At 45.4% G+C, this 19,904-nt stretch overlaps 3 protein-coding genes across 3 annotated transcripts in view; 1 reads left to right on the top strand and 2 right to left on the bottom strand.

Annotated features, from left to right (window-relative positions):
- Positions 1-112: 112 nt before the first annotated feature.
- Positions 113-8,178, bottom strand: helq (helicase, POLQ like). Its single transcript, XM_084384003.1, has 18 exons — positions 7,549-8,178; positions 6,559-7,183; positions 5,675-5,853; positions 4,846-5,046; positions 4,687-4,759; positions 4,504-4,601; positions 4,330-4,428; positions 3,747-3,892; positions 3,438-3,677; positions 3,104-3,245; positions 2,896-3,000; positions 2,600-2,807; positions 2,368-2,525; positions 2,193-2,291; positions 1,230-1,403; positions 1,029-1,142; positions 413-547; positions 113-328 (listed from the first exon to the last, which is right to left on the bottom strand). Exons 1-18 carry the CDS (start codon positions 7,726-7,728, stop codon positions 227-229), a joined length of 3,078 nt encoding a protein of 1,025 aa, XP_084240129.1. The 5' UTR covers positions 7,729-8,178; the 3' UTR covers positions 113-226.
- A 583-nt stretch (positions 8,179-8,761) lies between these two features.
- Positions 8,762-12,110, top strand: mrps18c (mitochondrial ribosomal protein S18C). Its single transcript, XM_084382742.1, has 6 exons — positions 8,762-8,867; positions 9,035-9,087; positions 9,186-9,269; positions 11,466-11,523; positions 11,609-11,668; positions 11,931-12,110. The coding sequence occupies exons 1-6, from the start codon at positions 8,807-8,809 to the stop codon at positions 12,005-12,007; spliced, it is 393 nt and encodes a 130-aa protein (XP_084238868.1). The 5' UTR covers positions 8,762-8,806; the 3' UTR covers positions 12,008-12,110.
- The window catches only part of dnah10 (dynein axonemal heavy chain 10), a 33,201-nt gene continuing 25,042 nt past the window's right edge, over positions 11,746-19,904 (bottom strand). Inside the window, exons 62-79 of the mRNA XM_084382741.1 lie at positions 19,266-19,545; positions 18,946-19,175; positions 18,583-18,856; positions 18,390-18,494; positions 18,129-18,283; positions 17,891-18,045; positions 17,543-17,726; positions 16,903-17,103; positions 16,335-16,544; positions 16,157-16,252; positions 15,907-16,078; positions 15,683-15,814; positions 15,330-15,541; positions 15,068-15,235; positions 14,757-14,937; positions 14,536-14,681; positions 14,283-14,450; positions 11,746-11,982 (exon numbers count right to left, since the gene is read on the bottom strand). Coding sequence (XP_084238867.1) covers positions 14,304-14,450; positions 14,536-14,681; positions 14,757-14,937; positions 15,068-15,235; positions 15,330-15,541; positions 15,683-15,814; positions 15,907-16,078; positions 16,157-16,252; positions 16,335-16,544; positions 16,903-17,103; positions 17,543-17,726; positions 17,891-18,045; positions 18,129-18,283; positions 18,390-18,494; positions 18,583-18,856; positions 18,946-19,175; positions 19,266-19,545 — 3,048 coding nt within the window. The 3' untranslated portion in view covers positions 11,746-11,982; positions 14,283-14,303. The remainder of the gene's footprint in view (positions 11,983-14,282; positions 14,451-14,535; positions 14,682-14,756; positions 14,938-15,067; positions 15,236-15,329; positions 15,542-15,682; positions 15,815-15,906; positions 16,079-16,156; positions 16,253-16,334; positions 16,545-16,902; positions 17,104-17,542; positions 17,727-17,890; positions 18,046-18,128; positions 18,284-18,389; positions 18,495-18,582; positions 18,857-18,945; positions 19,176-19,265; positions 19,546-19,904) is intronic.

The raw sequence follows: 19,904 nt of genomic DNA, 5'->3' as shown, positions 1-19,904 counted from the left end.
AAAGACACAACACTGATGTTCGGAGCGAAGCTGCTGACAGAGTTCAGCCGAGCAGAACCAGAATCCAGGCTGTTTCCAGACGCCAGCTGTTGGTTGGAGGTTCACAAAAATTCGAGTCGAGTCCTTCTTGTTCATTATTTTAATAATATTTGCAATTCAAACAAATGAAGTCTTAAAAAAACACAAAGTTCACACAGAGAATAAAACTCCTCTGTGGTCAATAAACTCAGGTAAGTTGTGTTCTTGAAGGAGCGGGCAGGTCCACAGGAACCGTCAGCAGCTCGTCCACTTCCTCCTGAAGAGCTGCAGCCTTTTCATTCAGCAGCATCTGGAACAGAGAGACGACATCTGAGGACAACCAGCTCACACGTTAGTCATCATATCTGCTGACGTCGGGCTGAACAGCACTCACTTTCGCAGAGGCCACGATCTGATCCGCTTGTTTCTTGTACAGGTTTTCTATCGTCTTGGAGAGAACCGCAGGGTCGGCGTTCGCCAGGTGAGTCGGCGTCTTGTAGCCGGCGTTGTACAGCTGCTTCGCTCGTGACTGGAGGACAAAAACAAACTGGATATTATAAACTTCTGAAAATGTATTTCACTGTGGAAACACACCATCGTAACATTCATCTCGTCTCGAGCTCGATGGCGATAATTCAAGTTCTGTTCGTCCGTCTGTAAAATCTAAATCTTTGCTTATTATGTTGTGTGGCCGGTTCTCTTCCAGGTCATCCCGGTGGAGAGGTCGTGTGGCTCAGTCGTCTCCTGGATCCAAACACTTTACATTTTATATTCTGACAATGAAATCTGTAAACTGTGTTGTTCTGATCACGTGACGTCATGTCCGTCCCGTCTCTGTGTTTGTTTGCCGGACTTCCACCGACTCGACACGAAAACACAAGAAAAGCAGAAACTCTTCACGTGTGAGAAGCTTCAAGCAGCAGATATCATATAAAAACACTTATTGTGATTGATTTTCTGTTGATGGACTCATTGATTAAGTTGATGAAACGTGTCTGATCAACACTGACCTCCATCACTCCTGCCACCTCCATCAGAGGGATGAGTTCAGCCTTCACACAGTAGCTCAGCCGCCGCGTCAGCTCCGTCAGCAGAGCTTTGAAGGGCCAGAACTCCTCCAGCTCCTGATCACACACAGCAGGAAGAACACTGATCAACTGCAGCAGAGCTGAGAGCAGCCTCAGGTGACATCAGGTGACATCAGGTGATACCTCAGTGAAGTGCAGCACGCAGGAGCAGAAGGCCGAGGACGAGCTGAGCAGAGACTGGACGAAGCCTCGGCTCAGCTGGAACTTGTCGGCCACGGTCCACAGGTTGGTCTCCTTCAGTAAAGTGAACAGCACCAGAGCCAAATACATCCGCCTCACCACCTCCATGTTCACGCTCTGAAACACAACGACACGCCACGACGGTCAACACACCAGGACAGCAGCTGCTCTCTCCAAAAACAAATCAGATCTCCACGATGAGACCATCAACCATCGAAGGACACGAAATCTACCAGCACATAAAATCACAAAAGACTTCAGGTGAGTTATTAAACTACTTTAATAGTGTACACTGAACTGTGAGGTCAATGTTCAACCATCAAGTTAACCTGACTGAGCCTGACTTTATATCATCAGGAGGAGATGATGACTGAGCCTGACTTTATATCATCAGGAGGAGACGATGGCTGAGCCTGACTTTATATCATCAGGAGGAGATGATGGCTGAGCCTGACTTTATATCATCAGGAGGAGATGATGGCTGAGCCTGACTTTATATCATCAGGAGGAGATGATGACTGAGCCTGACTTTATATCATCAGGAGGAGATGATGACTGATTTACTGTTTGAGTGAACTGTTCCTTTAAGGTTATGAAACGTTTAGATCTTTGGTCAGACTCATGATGAACACTTTAAAAAGGTTAAAACAGGAGATCTCATGTTCACACTTGTGGCCTTCATTCCTCTAAATGCTCCTGGACCTGCTGACAGTCGGTGTGTTATGATAGTTCTGGTCTGGTTCAGGTCCAAACTGACGCTGACTCGAGTGACATCACTTGAGGACGTCACACAGACGTCACACAGAGTGTCACTATTCTTTGTGCACGGACAATAATTTAGATGCATAAAAGACTTGAGCTCTGGACACGTGTTCGGATGGAGGAAAGCGTCCGACAGTTTCGTACCTTCTTCATCGTCTGTCCTGCAGCTTTTCTTGCAACAAAACTCTCCGGCACTCCGACGGCTGCGGACATCTTCTGCTCTGCAGCTGACAGCAGGGTGAACTGTAACAGACAACAGACGTCAGCTGGTCACAACTGAGCTGAGAAAACGTCATGATGTGTCAGGACGAGCGTGTACCTGTCTGAAGAACAACATCCAGTCAGGATTACACTGTGAGATCATGTCGTACGGTGTGACCAGGTAGACCAGGTGGAGGCAGCTGTTGAGCAGCAGACCGTCCAGACCTTTAGACAGGTCGTTGTAGAGGAGGTCACTGCAGGTCAGATCCACTGAGCCTGAGGACCAAAAGATAAATTATGAATCCAAATTGAACAGAGGTGTGGATGCCCCAACCGTGACAGCGATTTACCTTTATACGTAGCTTTTCCCAGCTTGGTGACCTGCAGGGTTTGACCGTGTGAGTCTGAAGTCACAGTGATGAGGTCTTTGTCCTTCAGGAGGCCGACACACCGCTGCACCACCTCCCACAGACTCTGCTCCACACACAGCTGCGTCTGCTGGACGTGCAGCAGCGTCCCACACAGGAACGCTCTAATCTGATCCAGAGACGTGGTGATCTGCAACAAACACACATACACCTGGTTCATGTCTGTCCGCACAGCTGGAAACACCTGGAGACGACGTGTGATGACGTGTGGGATTTACATTTAATCCGATGAGAGACAGGAGGAGACTCAGGAGGCCTTTTCCATCATCATGCATCAGGTTGCTGTAACAGTTTTCCATCGGGGCGCACACGAGTGATTTAGCCTGAAGACAGAACAGGAAACAGAAAGATGTAAAATAATACAATAATAACAGAAAGTCTGCGTCTCCATCTACGTCTCCGTCACCTCTCTGAGTCCTGACTCACCATATCTCTGTCCTTGTCCTGCAGGATGAGGACGCTCTCTCCCTCAGTGTCGATGCCTGCTCGACCGGCCCGTCCCACCATCTGCTTGTACTGGCTCCTCTTCAGGAAGTCTGTGGCCACGTACGGCGAGCGCAGGATCACTCTGACTCAACGACATCAGGGTCAACATCCCCACAATAAAGTCAGTGTGTCGTCATACGATGTAGCCAAACATCAGTGAGAGGGAACATTTATTTATATTGATGTAGTGTAAATGTAGGTTTCTTTTCATTTAAAACTACCGACTGAAACCATCAGCGTCTCATCAGAATGCATCAGTGTGTCGGTGACTCACCTGCGGGCAGGTAGGTTGATGCCTGCAGCCAGGGTGGAGGTGCAGGTGAGGAGACAGAGGACCCCCTTGGAGTAGGCCTCCTCCACCAGTTTCCTCTCCTCGGAGGTCAGTCCGCTGTGGTGATAGGCCAGGCCGTAGGGGACGGTCCTCCTGAGGACCGGACACACCGAGCCGTTCCCGCTGTCCTTCAGCTCTCTGAGGAGGACGGCCTTCTCTTCCCGCATGTGCTGCAGGAAGTCCCTGTAAGAGTCCAGAGAGTCAGCAGAGCGGACAGCAGAGCAGAACACGACACACGGCTGCTTCACCTACTCTTTCAGGTATCTGCAGATCATCCCTGCCACGTTCTCACAGTTCTTCTTGGTGGGGCAGAACACCAGACATGAATGTGTTGGAATGACTTCAGTCACCAGAGCGATGATGTGATCCGGGTCTATCTTCTGCATCGAACTCGAGTACTGAGGGGACAAAGATGGGACACGTTGTCAACAACTGTCTTCAAGTCGGTACAGCTCTGCAGAGGGCTGGCTGGCGTTAAAAAGGCCGGATGCCAGCTGGGTTCTCGGATTACACAGATGGATCTTTTATTGATTTTTCTGGTTCTTCTGTCACATTTGTTTTTGCCTTTGACACAACTTTCACACAGCAAACTCAACCTGCAGGACACACGTCCCCCGTGCCTCCATGTCCATGTGTCAAAGCACGATGACGTCAGGGGTTTGTTTTTTCTTGTCTGAGGACGTTTTGTTGTGATTTCTGATGATTGTACGAAGAGTTTGAGAACTGGAACACAGTTCTGTTTCTAAAATGCTTCGAACACCTCGTGCTCATTCATTAAGTGACAGACTATAAAATGTTATTATTAAAACAAACACACTGAGAATATCGAACTTACTTTAAAGTTGAGAAGACGTGAGAATCTAAAACATTCCTCTTCCTTTGGGTCCACTTCATAGATCGTGTCCTTCAGTTTAACGTACTCCTTCAGCTGGACCTGAACACACCACAGTTTTACAACAGCTCACAGTCATAGGATGGTTCAACATACACGGTGGTCAACATCACGTACAGGCCTGAAGTCGTTTGTGTAATTTTCCGCCTTTAAAAAAGTCTGCAGGTCTCTGATGTTTCCCAGAGTGGCGCTCATCCCAACGATCTGAGTCGTCTCTGTAAAGAAACAAACATTTTCATCTTTGGGTGAACTCTTCCTTTAAGGGCTCAGCAGAAACACTGTGATTAAACGAGGACTCACTGCTCATGTACATAACTTTGGCCAGAGTCATTTCAATAACGGCTCCTCTGCTGCCGTCGCCCAACATGTGAAGCTGCACACAGAAGACAAACGCTGACATCAATCCTTCCACCTGTAACGTTACGCTCACATTTAACACAGCGTGGATCCAAACTGCACCTCGTCCACCACCACCAGTCCCAGGTTATCGATCCTGCTGGTCTCTATCAGAGAGTTGACGAGGCTGTGGGCTTTCTCTATCGTAGCGATGTAAAGCGACGTCTGGTTTCTTCTCTTCACGGGAGGAAACTTGCCCTTACTGCCAGCGTACTCCTCCACCATGAAGTCCAGCTCCAGGCCGAAGCTCGCTAACCCGCGGACCTGCAGAACAACAAAGCAGCAGTTTTTATCCATTCAAAGTTAAGTGCTGTGATGGAAACGTGTCCCGCGGGGCTCTGGACTCCATAATATCACCTCCACGTTGTAATGTACATCTTTACGCAGATGACATCAGTTTTTATCTACATGTTATGACAACAGGTTCATGTTGTCACACAGATGGACTACATTATTGGTAAACTCATCAGATATCTGAAGCACCTGTCCAGGTTTCACAGTATGAATTATCTTCCATCAATTTGCCTTTAAACTCTTTTGACTGTTAAACGCACATATGCAAATATAAACCTGTTTTATGTGAAGCCTACTAAAGTATACGTACACATTTACATTTAATGCAGTTTGTATTTTTTCTGTTCTTTTAATAAAAAGTGCTGTTTGTCTAATGTAACCTTACACATAATAACAACAACAAGAATAAAGAATAACAGAATAAACTGATTTGGTTTCATCAGAAACCCAAATTCAGGTGTTGAAATCTGAACTGAAAGAAGTTGATCGTCAGAGATTAAAAAAACAAGAGATTCATAAAAAGCCCAGTGAAAGACGTCAACAACACTTTTAAACTTCAGACTGAGTTTGTTCTTGTATTCAGGTCTCTCTTTACTACCTTCTCCTGCACCAGTGAAATGTACGGTAAGATGAACAGACAGTCTTTCTTCCTGCACAGCAGCTCTCTGAGGACGAGGATCTCTGCAACCAGAGTTTTTCCTCCGCTGGTGGGAAGCGAGTAGATGAGATTCTTCCTCTGCTGAACACAGTCCAGGTTCAGACACGTCTGCTGCCAATCTGTGGAGACAAATCAAAAGTATCCTCCTCAGTCTGAGGTCACAGCGATTTGGTATTAACGAAATACAGACGATCGAGAGTCAGACGTTCAGATTATTACCGCTCTCTTTTCTGTACAGTAAATATGAAGCTACAGCCAGCAGCTGCTTAGCTTAGCTTAGCATAAAGACTGGAAACGGGGAAACTGCTAGCATGGCTTTGTTCAGAGGTAACTTCATATTTACTGTTTTCAATCTGAACATCTAACTCAGTGACAAAGAGAAGAAGCATTTTTAAACTGTGTTCAGAAAGATGTGGAGCTGAATAACAATTATTTTTATGATTAATTAACTGACAGAAAAACAATCAGCAATGTTTTAAAAAGCAATGAATAATATTTCCAAGAAAAAAAGCAAGACATTTGTTCATTCCAGCTCCTCAAATGTGATTATTTGATGCTTTTATCACAGTAAACTGAATGCTGACATTTTAGAACAAATTGATGACTGTGAAAGAAACCTGATGATTAATTGTTCATTAAAATAACTGTTAATTGCAGCCGTAGTCTGCTGATTATCGTCGTATCAGTTTTTCTGTGCTGCAGTGAGATTGTTTTACAGATGGACACTCAGCTGCAACACCAAGGACGAAGGACACCAGCAGATGTTCACATTACAAAAGCTGGAACGTGTTAATTCAGAAGACAACAACAGAACAGTGCGTCACCATATAAAGACTTGATCCCTCTCAGTTTGTACATCAGGTCTTTCACTCTGGAGGGGAGTCCAAAGAAAGGCCCGAGGTCGGTGGTCTCGGCGGATACGGTCTCCATGGCCTGCATGGCGACGCTGATCTCCTCAGTGACCACGGCTTCTTTTAACACGACAGTCCGTGAAACGCTGGAGGGAGATGCTGCGTTACAGACCATCGTCCTCTTCAGCTGGTCCGCCACGCTCCTCCTCGCCGGTCTCTTGGTTTTATCCTCCATTTTAAGTACTGTTCCAGCCTCGGCGGTCCTGTCAGCGTCTCTGACCGGCGTGGAGGTTTTATCTCCGTCCAGTCTGCTCCTCTTTACATTCCCATGAACTTGTTCCTGAAACTGACGCTGGCTGGGCGGTAAGTCCTCGAAGGCTTCGTCTCCGAGGCCGTCTAAGATAGAGGCTGTGAGAACGTCCTCACAGACGACGTCTTTCTGCAGCCGCAGAGACGTGAAGTTCGGCTGATCCACGGCTGACGGCCGGACGTCTCGCTGCCTCTCGGTTTGTTCTGCATCGTCTAGCTTCGCCAGCAGAGAGCTGTCCTCCAGGATGCTGTCATAGTCCCCGAATAAATCCTCACTGTCACTGCAGAACTGAACACAAACACAGCACTGTCAATCCACAGGCGGCAAGTTCAATGACTGAACGATGGCTGGCTGATCGATTAGTCGATAGTAGAGTTATTCACTGATAGAAACCTGTGGAGTCAGCTGATTGGTCAGGTATCAAAAACAAATCATAACAACTTCGGATGCACAATATGGACGATGAATAAATATGTGTTGTTACTATCAGGACTGATGTTGGATGAAAAATGTAACAGACAATAATATTAACATTTAGTATTTTATGGCAGTTTGTGACACTCAACATTTGTTGCACTAAATGTGGTCTGAGGATTTTATTACACGAGTTTCATCAGTTGCATGAAGGCTTCAGATGTTGGACCGTCACTGACCTCAGCAGCTTGTATGTCAGCCATGATGCTGCTCAGCCTCCAGGTGTTGGGACATTGCTGTAACCAGGTGTCTCCCCCTCCTCTCTTCCTGGCAGGTGTCAGGTGAGTCTTCAGGCTCTCCCTCGTCCTTTTCCTCGAGGAAACTCTTCTCACTTTGACTTCTGTCCTCTCAGCGTTCATAGCTGACACACCAACCGCCTGCTGCTACAAACAGGCTCAGCTAGCACACACATCATCCTGAAGCTCTGAGCACAGACACACGGTCACAGACAGCAGCACACTGTTCCTGGTTCATACTTCAGCGTCTCTGTTGTCAGCAGACATCACTGACATCTTTAAGCTAGCTAACGTTAGCATAACACAGCCTGGCAGACGTTAAGTACCTCAGTTAGCTCACTCCTGCTAGTTCAACTCCCTAGTTTCCCCCCGTGGAGAGCTAATTAGCTTCACAAACACTCGACATTAAGTTAAAAAGGATAAAAGTCTGTCACCATAATAATGAAAGAAAAGCTGCTCTGTTATTTGTAACGTCGGTGAGCGTGGAGGCGACAGCGGCTCAAAGAGCTTCACGTTTAAATTTCAAAACTGTCAACAGCATCGTCAGAGCAAGAGAACAATCCCGCTGCCATTTCCGTCTTCGGGTTGCCGGCTAACTAGCTAGCAGGGCTAACAGTTTCAATGCCCTTAGCTTTTGCGTGTACTTGTTAGTTTCGCTGCAGTAAACTTCTGATAATTTACCCAAAATAAAGCCGATAATGATCAGATGAACACTTTGCTTAATCAGCTGACCCCTCATGTCGTTAACGTTATAAAAGTACTTAGCATGATACTGCGGGTTACGAACGGTGATGATTCAGTAAGACGCTGATGTAAAGTCACAAATAAAACTTGGTCAAACTAATGCGGCGCTAAAAATATATTAAGTTTAAATAATTTGCTTATATAAGTAGCAAACAGCTAACGGTAACATCTTCACTTATTCCGGGGGATTGGTATCTTATATCGTTGTGTCTTCGAAGAGGGTAACATTTATTTATTTCCGTAAAACATTAAATCTTAAAACTCACATCAGAAATTCAAAATCTACAAGAAAAAAACAAAAACAGCCTCAGCATATATTTATTATTTAAGAATAAAACTATATTTAATTTGTTATTAACCCCCAAATAACAAACATTAACGTAAGATGTAGTAGGAAATATTAGTCAGAGGCACCGGAAGTCTTGGTTGACAACATCCGGTCCTGTGTCAGGTCAAAATGTCCGTCCTGAGAGTGTTTCAGAGGCTAAAGCCTGTTTTATCATCACATGGAAACACGAGTAAGCCTGTGGATATTATTTAGATCTTTAGCATGTGTTTGAATGTGTTACAGAGTTTATTATGTTTAAGATGAACTATCGATACTTGTTTTAAGTATAAATTGGAATCATTGTTATCTGGTAAGCGACAGATAGCTAATATTGCTAATGCTAACGTGCCCCTGCAGGTATGAGAAGTCTGACAGCCGCTTCAGATGTAGCCCCACAGAAAGATGGCATGGTGGGTAATGACACTGATGTATCGCAGTGATATCTGTCAGCAGCAACAGGGCTGACCTGAACATGTTGTACTAATGTTACTTGTTCCTCATCTTTAAGCTCGCTAAGATGGAAAACCCGTTCAGAGAACCACAGAAAGGATGTGTCCTCTGCAACGTCACTGTGGACTACAAGAACATCCAGGTGAGCGACTGAAGCACCTGTAACTGGGTTCAGAGTGAAGCACCTGTAACTGGGTTCGGAGTGAAGCACCTGTAACTGGGTTCGGAGTGAAGCACCTGTAACTGGGTTCGGAGTGAAGCACCTGTAACTGGGTTCGGAGTGAAGCACCTGTAACTGGGTTCAGACTGAAGCTTTATTATGGACAATAAGTCAGAATGTATTTAAAGAAAGGTACACCTGTTCACTCTTCTTTTTCTTAGTATTAGTATTAGGTATGGTAGTATAGGAGAAACACTACATATAAATTTAATTTATTGATCACTTGAGATTAACAAAGCACTCGTAAATAGGGCACCACCTCCGTTCTTTTATCTCTTTGACTAATTTGGAGGTAATTAATCAAATTCCACTAGACGAGTTTAACTCAAATTAATATCAATCAATTCTAATCAATTTCTTCAATCTCAGTACTGAAGTAGTGCCTTGTACACACAGTTACCGTTGGTTCTCCACATTAAAAGCTGCCAGTCCTCGCACCAGAGGAGTAACAAGTCTGATAAACTCGCAGAGAAACTGAACTAACACCTTAATGTTTTAAATCGTGTTTCCCAGAATGTCACCATGACTTAATGTAGACTGTCTTAAAACACAAATCACATGAATCATTAAATCATTAACATTTAAAAGTAATAGTACTCGAGAACACTTGATTATACAGAAGAAATAATTACTACACATTTTCCTTTTAGTTTCAGCCTAATACTATTACAGGGACTGTAAACATTGACTGTAATGTGCATAAATGAGAGAAAGACTTCACATTGGATATAAATCTCACCACTGGAGAGCGCTGTGGATGCAGAGAATACAGGGCAATCCTGCATATTTAATTTATCTCAGTTATTTTTCATCACAGAGAAATGAGAGTAGGATGAATTTAATGAATGTTACCTCCCGAATGATAATGTGTGACTCCCCAGGAGATACGGTCCTGGCTTCATAGTGATTATGACTTTGTTAAGATTCAGAAGAGAGAAGAAACTCTGAGGAATGTGAGGGGGAGTTTTATTACCTCAGTCTCTGTGTGTGTCTGTCTCAGCAGGCGAGATGTTCAGGGACAGTAAAATGATGCAGTTTTACAGATACAGAAGGACATTCAATTATAACATCTCATTTTCAAAAGAAAGTCCTTCAGTCTTCAGTGTTTTGCGTCCACTGATTCAACTGTGATCAGTTGAACCTAACTTGACCCTTAAAGGAAAGACTGAGTGTCTCCAGTGGGCCGTTGTAAATCTAATTTTAAACTTCGAGGACCCCTTCACATGTGTTCTGGTGTCTGTGGAGTCTCTGAAGTGATGTTTTTATTCTTAAGAAAATAAAGTTTCTGTGTCCAGATGGAGATAGTGGCAGACTGGATGGAGCCTCCTGGTACGAAGGGTCACAGGTTCAGCTATGTGGAAAGGAATGTTTACCCTGCAGAGAGACGAGGCTTCAGTTTATATCTCAGAGGAGAGGCTTCACCAAACTAGGTTTTATTTCCCTGTCGAACGCTTCAGGTCAGTTTAGTTGTTCTTAATGAATCAAACAAAACGATCAGAGAAGGTAAACTCCAATATCAGAAAAGTAAAACAGGAAATAAAAGTTATTTTTATGACGATAAGTCCAGATGACGTTCCCCTAAATATTTCTTTGCAATCTTTGGCGACGTCATGTAACTGCAGTCTGATGATTTATCAGACATTCGCTGTTACACTCAATACATCAGGTACAGGAACCACATCTGGATCACAGCTGGTCAGTCAGAACATTTACACCAGAAACAAGTTCACCTACAGAAATCACTGAAGGTATTTACACATTTCAGTCTGACAAATGAACGTGAAAAATATTAGAATGAAACCATAAATATAAACTGAACTAAAATTATATTTCCTCGATTAATTAATTTGTTATTTGGGCATCGCGGGAATAAAACTGAAAACATTAACAAGCCGACATCAGAGAATTTTGACTGTTTTCTTAAAAAATTACTCAAATTGAAAAATCGATGAAAAAAATAGGTGATTATTTAATAGTTGACAACTGATCGATGAAACGACGAGTCGCTGGCTGTATCAGACTCACAACATCTTGAACTTCTCCTGATGTCGGACGGTGAGACGGAGCTTCAGTACATGAACATCACTGATCGTTTCCTCTCGTCTGTCTTCTTCACAGCTGCTCTCACAGTTCATCTCACCGCACACGGGCAGAATCTACGGCCGACACATCACAGGTGAGCAGGAGCTGCCCGACGCGTTCGTCAGCAGTTTGCAGTGTTTTGTGGATAAAAAGATTAATGTTGTGTTTTTATTGTGCAGGCTTGTGTGGAAGAAAACAGAAGGAAGTCTCCAAAGCGATAAAGAAAGCTCACTCAATGGGTACGTTTCCTTCAGACAAACCTTTAAAGTGACGTTTCTTCATTTTAATAAGGACGAACTCAGACCAGATAAACCAGGCGACTTAATCCAGCATTTTAATTCAACTGTCATCTATCAACCATTCATATGTTTATACAAAATAACACGTTAACGTTAATCTTGAGTCATCAGCTGACTGCAGCTCATCACAGGAGTCTGAGCAGAGAAATGTCAAAGATGTGTTTCTGTCAGACATCAGCTGATTGAGTGTCTCTTCCTCCAGGTTTCATGTCGGTGACTCACAAACATCCACAGTTCATGAAGGATCCAAGCATCTGTGGAATCAAACATCTGGATTAGTGATCGTCGTGTTTGTGCTGAATGTGTTTGTTAAAGTGTCTCTGCTGAGCTGTTTGTGTCTCCTCCACCTGCAGCAACAATAAAGTGTGTTCTTCTACATGAAGTAGTTCTGTGTGTCGTCACGTAATTCAGATGCTCCGACGCGTTAAAGGACGATTGTTATGGTGGAAAATAATAAAAAACTAAAGTCTGCTTCACCAAACTACCTTTATTCTCCTCAAACACTTCAGCCGAGTTCTCTCAGACCAACTTTATGTTCACTGCTAATTAGAAACTAACCTTTTAGAGACCCTAAGGACATTTTGTGCCGTTCAGTTTTTTTATTTTCAAGACATTTTGGCTGTGTTTCTTAAAAATGAATATCCTTTATTAAGGATATTCATTTTTAAGAAACGTTTGAATTGTCATCTCAGACACATTTGTTCCTACCAACAAAAAATGTCCCATTGAAAACCGTTGAAAATGCAATTTTTGATCCCACATTTATCTTAACATAAACTAATGCGTTCCTTTATGTTAAGATTTCATTTCGGACCACTAGCCTTCAATTTTAAATTTTTATATTTGTCCACCAGTTGGCGCTACTTTGTCCCATTCAAAGCATGCAGCCAAACTTCACACTTCTTAATGTTTTCTGCAAGAGTGCCTTGCTACTGAAATGAGTGTGTCGCTATTGATGTTGGATAGTGTGTGAGTGTGTGTGTGTGTGTGTGTGTGTGTGTGTGTGTGTGGCCAACTTCAAAAGTCTTTTCTCTTTGAAGGCCACTCTGCGTTCACAATCATTCAATAATAAAAACGATGAGTAGAGCGAGAACCAAAACAAAATTGGACATTGTTTTGGTTCTGCTCAGGTTGTTTACACAGGTGCGCTGCAGATGTGATGTCAGGAGTTGTCATTTTGGAGATGGCAGGACATTACAGCACACAGGAGGCTCTGTAAGTGATCATGCGCTCTGAGTGCGAGCATGGCTCCTCATCCTTCTCTGAGGTAGGAACAGACCAGCTGGAGTCCAACTCTGACTCATCTGAAGATGAGAGCGGAGAGGAGATGGATGAAGCAGCAGAAGGATGGACTTCAAAAAATCGAATCAGTGACCCGACATCCACAACGTCTGCTGACAGATGAAATCCTGCAGCGTATTGTGGCCGTGACAAACCTGCATGGGAGACGCTCAATCCCAGACTGAGAGACTCTTCCACAACCTGGTTGACATTTCACTTCACAACGCCTACGTCCTGTGGACATCGATCGAGCCATCGAGGATCTATGTAAACATACTGGCCTTTAAAGGGTTAAAATTCCAAAAATATAATTAATATTTGATATATATTTCAGGCTGAAGTAGTTTTAAAAGACTGACTCATTTAAAGTGGAAAAAAATATTAATATATAATAATTTTTCAGCAGATTTTAGGAAGGTGACATTTTTTGTCGTTAGGACCACGAGTGTGAGCTTTTTTAAGGACCTCTTAAGGGCTGAGACGAGTGACGGTGAACCTCAACGTGTTGGCATTTAGCCGACAGCCTCACAGCTGCGAGTCCACAGGGCTAAACACCCGGCACTGCAGCCCAACACGCACCGCACCGGCCCTGAGAGGTGAAAGTTCACTTCAGCCAGTTAAAGAGAAAATAAACCCTAATCACAAGATGGTAACTAAGCTTGATGAAAAAAATATTCCCATGGTAAATCATAATCATGAGACTAAAAGATTAAAAAATTAATGAATTGTTATAATGAAGCGACGCCGACTGAACCTCAGAGCAGATTATGTTGACGAGCTCAGCAGAAACAGCTTCTTCAAGTCGGGTCAGAATATTAAATATGTAAACTGAACCTGACTGAACTGCTCACACTTGTTCATTAATGAAAGCTGATAGACTTCAAGCCTGAAGGATCCTGAACCGCTGAAGCCCCGACCAGAGTGACGAGCTGTCAGCTGCTTCATATGTGACGTCTCTTCATCCATTTAAACAACTTTTTTTCCGTTTCTCTGTTATCTGCTCAAAAGTCTGAGCTCTTTTTTCTTTGGGCTTCAGGTCCACAGTGTTTTTCTCTGACAGAATAAAACGCTTCACGTGCTTCTTGTCTCGATGACAACAACAACAACGTGACAGCCGCCGCCGTGCGATGGACACTGAGGTTTACTATCAGGACATCAGAGGAGGAGGATGTGGCTGATGACGTGATCCATAGGAGACAAAGACATTGGGAATATTATTGCTGAGGAAAGAAAGAGAAAGTCACTGTTGTGGAGCAGACTGTGAGGTAACCACCTCAGTGAGGCGGAGTCGTCTTCAGTCAGTGTTGAGGCACAGACAGACTCCCTGGAGCACCCAGTGTGAGTGGTGCTTGGTGGTGAACAGGTCCGCCTCAAACACCAACCCGACACCCATGGCATTTCTCCGTGAGGACGTGGTGTATACGGGGGTCCGCAGCGTGTTCTGTGGTACAAACACACAACAGTTAGATCGAACGTCCTAACAGTGACCTGCAGCACCCTGTGGAGGCCTGAAGAGTCTGTGTCACCTGGAGCCTCAGGCGGCGAGCTTCTGTGGGGACGACTCTGAGAATCGGCAGCTCAACAACTGTAGTCTTTGGTTTACTCCACACCAGGCAGCCCTTCTCCACGTCCCAGTCTGCTCCCTCCAGGTACAGGCCGGACACGAAGCAGCCTGCAGGGACAGAGACCATCAGTGTTTACAGCTCAGCAGTGATCAGGTTGTAAACAGTGAGCGTCCTCTCCTTACCTTGTCCAGGTCGGCTGCTGACCTCCTCCTCGCTGCTGTACTGGGTCACCTGTGTGTACAGCGTGGAAAGATCCAGAGGCCAACTGTTTTTCCTGCATGCAGCTTGCACCAGAGCAGTCAGGTAGGACTCTGGGATATGGAGTCCTGACAGCCACATAACTTTTGGCTCTCCCTCGTCCACCTGGTGGACACGAGACACATGGAAACATGGTGGTCAGAATACTGCAGGAGGCTACGCAGCCCAGTGACCTGTGAGTGTGTGTGTGTGTGTGTGTGTGTGTGTGTGTGTGTGTGTGTGTGTGTGTTCTCACCCAGTGACTGTACTGCTCATAACGCCTCTGGAAATGGATCATCCAGTTGCCGAGGGACTTCAGAGTGTCAGGTGCCAACTTCTTCCATATGGCGGGGATCTGACCGTTAAAAAGGGCCCGAGCGACCTCGTCCAGCTCACTGCTCATACCCACCTCACCAGCCAGGGCCTGAGAGACAGGAGGGAGTCAGAACAGATCAAACCCTGCATGGAGCACAAAGAAAACTCAGCACCCGTCTGTTCTCTCTCGTCCTCCCTCTCACCCTCTGCAGCTCGGCCAGAGAGCGCTGCATGCGGACCACTAGCTTGTTGAAACGTTCTAGTTCTTGAAGCAGCACCACGAAGGTTGGTGAAACGTCCGTGCCGATCTCCTTACGGATCACGTCCAGGTCAAATAACTTGGGCAGCTTGTTCTGAATGTCCTGAGCCACCTGGCTGATGTACTCTTCCCGACTGATGCTCCCTCCAGATTCACCTGACAGAGTGTGTGCAGGCCACAGGAGAGGAAGCACGTGGCAGCACAGAAAACAGTAAATATTACTTCCATGGATGATCTCCAGCATTCAGGATTTCTCATTTAAGAAACGGATTAAAAGGCCGGAGGGATGAAACAAACCTGTCTGAGGCTGCAGGTCTATCAGGTGAGTCCACATGTCTTTAGCTGCCTGAGTGTAGTATCCTATCTCTGCGTTGGAGTGAAGACCCATCACCTCTGGTGTGTTTGCCAGTGGCAGCTTTTCAATCTCATCTGTAACAGAAACCAGGCTGCAGCTGTGAGCCGAGACACACAATTCATTTTCACAAGTGTGAGAATGTGAAGTCATTAAAACAACGACTGACCGACGTAAACGTTCTTGGGCCCGTTTGGAGGGATCTTGTAATCCTCATCCTTGTTGCTGAAGAAGTGGAAGCGGCGAAAGGTGTAGAAGAGGAAGTCTCCAAAGTACTCTTCCATGTAGACGGTCAGGATCCTGCGGTCAAAGCTGTCTATGCATCGCCCTCCGTACATCACCTGTAATACACAATCAGCTGCAGCTCACAAGATAACAGATTTAACAATTTAGTACAAAACAAGTCAAATGAGCCTAACCTCCCCGATAAGGTATTTAAGTCCTCCCCAGGGAATGTCGCTGTGTCCTTGGTTGTGAGCTTTGGTCAGGTAGGTGTTCAGGATCTCCATACACACCTGCAGACCGTGAAACATCACTGATTTTATACTAATTACATAATCGGTCAATAATTTGCAACACAGTGTACTTGACGCTTACAAAGAAGTCGGACTCGTTGAAGTCGTACGGGACGTTCCAGCCAATCTTGCCGTACTTGCGTCTCTCTTGCACCACGGCGTGGAAGAAGGCCAGCACGTACACCAGACTGCGGAAGGCCGCGTGTGGGCACGCCGTCAAGCTCTCATGGGAGATTTTAGAGTATGTAGCTCTCAAGTTCAGCTTGAGACCGTTGGGAGGCTCCGTCACCACCTGCACACAACGTCGACACCCACGTGAAAACACCGACAGCTTTAAAATCCTGTCTTTATCATCAACAGTCTGAAGAAGCCATTTTATCTCATATTCAGCTTTCAACTTCTTTTATTCTTTTATTTAGCAGTTTGTTTGCAGACTACACATCTCGCTGTATTGGTGACGCAACAATGTCATATTCTCAGGAGTTGGATCATTTCGTCCACTGATCAGAAGGTAGGCGAGCCTCTTTTACCATCATATATCATTCAAAATCATTCAAATACACCTGTTGGAGGAACACCTTGTGCCGACTACTGAATCTTGGAGAGTCAACGCTGCCACCAGCTGAAGGTGAGGAGAACGTGTGTTTCACCTTCAGAGACTTCTGCAGTATGCCGATGGGGAAATCCTTGATGGGGTTGGTGGTGATCCACAAGCGAAAGTTGGGGTCTGGCTCGGTGATCCTCTCTAAGGCCTTCTCCAGGTCCTTCAGCCACTTTACCAGCAGGTGGCAGTTCTGTAGCATCAACCACTGACCATGGGACACCGCCGTATCCAGCAGGCGTAGCGCCACCTTTATTATTATTACACAGAAGACAACCACCCTCAGCTTTTTATTGTACTGACTGCTTAGTGATCCTTGTGCTCGTTCACTTGATTGCACTTATGCAGTGGTGAAGTTTGTTGTTCTAAAACTTCAGGCTGAACATATTTACACAATTTGTTCTCCAACATAAAATCCATCTGTCCACAGTTTAATTATAAACCTCTTCATGTGTTAAAAATGGTTAGTGGTTGCTAACAAGTGTGTAAATGAGGCTACAGAGGTTGTCGGGGATATTAAACGTCCTCACAGCGAACACGGAGACTCATCTCCTCACTAGTCCGTCTTTACAGGCCCACTTTAGTTACACACTATTCTAACAACTTGTACATTGATCAGTTTATAGAAAACCTGGACAATATCATCTACACACCACTGTTTTGTGACAGGGACATAAAGTCTTCAGTACCTTCTCTTGGCCTTGGCCCATAGCGAGGAACTTGAATTTGTTGCTTCCAAATCCTGACCTCTCAGCTAGTTTCATGAGGTCACTGCCTGGATCAGAGCCGGGGCTCAGGATGAAGACAATGGGCGAGGAAGGTGTGCTCTGCTCGTAGAGTGCATCAAAGTTTATCACGGGTGGCTGCACATATCTGAGCAGAAACACAAGAAAACATGTGGACGATCAGCTGATACATCTGCTCATCTTCTCTTCAGTCGACTCACCCTGCAGCACCGTGTACATACAGTTTACTGTGTTCACTGCACATACAGCGACAACATGTCCTGTGTGTAAGGTCAATAGAAACAGTCTCACTTCTCGCCCATGGTCACGGTGACGTAGTCGGTCACAGCTCTGTACACTCTGTCGACGCGGAAGCAGCGCAGCAGCAGCAGCTTCTGGAAGGCCGACAGCTTCTCTTCATATTTCATGGGGAACGCAGCCTTTTCTGGTGCATCTAAGTCGTACCACTGAGGAGAAGAAGAGCGAGGGTTCAACTCTCCACACGTCAGGGAAAACGTTTCTGATGCTTCCTGTCACTGCGGTCACTTACAGACTCCCAGTCAGGGGAATTCTTTTCCACGTCGTCAGGCAGCGAACCAAACTGGTCGGGAAAGAGCTCAGCCAGCTTCACTACGTCCTCCCAGCCCTGGTCCAGAAGCCACTCACAGGGCTTTCTGCGTTTGCTCTTTTCCAAGGATAGATTGCCTGACACACAGGAGGGAGAAAAGAAAGGCAGGGACATTGTCTGCTTTGGACATTGTCTGCATTCACAGGTTTGTGTGCACGAGTGAACATGTTTGGGATCTCTCACCCTTGATGAAGAACTCGAGCTCCTCCTGAGGTGCCCTCTCTTCTGCCTGCTCAATCTTGATGGCCATGTTAAAGGAGAAGAGCAGCTTGTGTCTCTCAAACAGACCTGAGGACACACAGTCAGGTCAGGTTATCTTAAGAAATGGACCTTTTTGCTCAATTTTATCATTCAATCTTTCTTTATGTATTGTTACCTGTGCAGCCGTAGTTATAAACACTGTACGTCAGAGTGTCCATGATGTTCTTCAGTCTCTTAAGCAGGACAGAGTCGGGCAGAGATTTGCGCAGTGAAAAGTCAAACACCTCCAGGTAGGAGGCGAGAGAGTACTGGTACATGCTGTTCACTAGAGCCATTTCTGTCAGTACGAAGAACAGGATAGCACCGCGCTTGGCGGCAGGTCGGTAGCCGTCTCTGAGTTTCTCAATGTCCAAGGACGTCTTCTCAGCCAGCTTTAGTTTCTCAAATACCTGACGATCACAACAACAAACCAGGAGAAAGACGTGAGTGAAATTTCTATTCTTGCACGAGTTCACTGATGCTTTCTGCAGCCACTTACCTCACTGGCTTTCGTCTTTGTTTCATCTAACGTGTGGACCAGCTCGGTGTTATCCAACATGTTGCCCGTGGACGTGGCCAGCTCTCTGAGGAGACAGTCTCCGAGGTTCTTCAGCAGCTTCTTATTGTCGCTGGTCTCTTGGATCAGAGACTTGTGCTGCTCCTCCAGCTGCTTCTTCTCAAAGCCCATGATGACACTCAGCAGCTGGTCCTCCAGACCCTTTAGGGTGACTACAGGAACGTGACACAGACAAAGCGTTTAGTTCACGTTGCTCAAATATTACAAATAAAAACAGTGGCTGCCACGCTGAAGCATCGTACCGGTATAGTTAATGACCATGGCTTTTCCAAACACTGACGGGGAATATTTGGGGTTCGCCAGTTTGGTGTTGAGGTACAGTTTGAAGTTGGGGTCATAGTCAACCTCCTTGTCACCCAGCATGATGACCTGCCTGCCCTCTGCTCCTTTCACGTTCTTCTCCAGGACACTGTCGATCACTGGGTCGATGTACTCGTCCACGTCTTGGAAAAGGAACGGGAAGCCATATTTGACGGCCATCTCTAGCTGCTTCAGGAAGTCTGGATCATTGAACGATGAGATCTGAGGGATGAAGAAGTGTCACAGTGTCAGGACCGAACGCTGTGTGACTGATTCAGCGTCTGTCAGCAGGGAGAAGCTGACTGCAGCCGTCGTTCAGGACTCATGAGCGGTAATTATTAGGAGTCGACCTGATTATAAGAAATCAAGCAGACTGAAGACTGATATTTGGGGCTGATATTCATTTACAGGAAAAAGTAAAAAGTCTTTGTGTCAAAATTTCAAACAACCAGTGATGAAATGAACCAAAGTACAATTTACTTCCTCTCTACTACATTTGTTTGATACATGTAGTTACTAGTTATGGCAGCGGCCGTCCAACGTAATGATTAGCCGCTGAGAGGCTGAGATAGGGGGATCTG

Source organism: Pagrus pagrus (assembly GCF_965226575.1).
Source record: "Pagrus pagrus genome assembly, chromosome: 19".
Classification (NCBI taxonomy): Eukaryota; Metazoa; Chordata; class Actinopteri; order Spariformes; family Sparidae; genus Pagrus; species Pagrus pagrus.
This window is presented reverse-complemented; position numbering and strand designations above follow the sequence as displayed.

Bases quoted from the DNA above. Each gene is read 5' to 3' on its own strand.
- mrps18c (XM_084382742.1), top strand. From the start codon at position 8,807: ATGTCCGTCCTGAGAGTGTTTCAGAGGCTAAAGCCTGTTTTATCATCA. The intron at 8,868-9,034 runs GTAAGCCTGTGG...GTGCCCCTGCAG, and splicing joins ATCATCACATGGAAACACGA to GTATGAGAAGTCTGACAGCC. The intron at 9,270-11,465 runs GTGAGCGACTGA...TCTTCTTCACAG, and splicing joins TGGACTACAAGAACATCCAG to CTGCTCTCACAGTTCATCTC.
- helq (XM_084384003.1), bottom strand. From the start codon at position 7,728: ATGAACGCTGAGAGGACAGAAGTCAAAGTGAGAAGAGTTTCCTCGAGG. The intron at 3,678-3,746 runs GTAGGTGAAGCA...GGACTCTTACAG, and splicing joins ATCTGCAGATACCTGAAAGA to GGACTTCCTGCAGCACATGC. The intron at 2,292-2,367 runs GTACACGCTCGT...TGTCTGTTACAG, and splicing joins GGATGTTGTTCTTCAGACAG to TTCACCCTGCTGTCAGCTGC.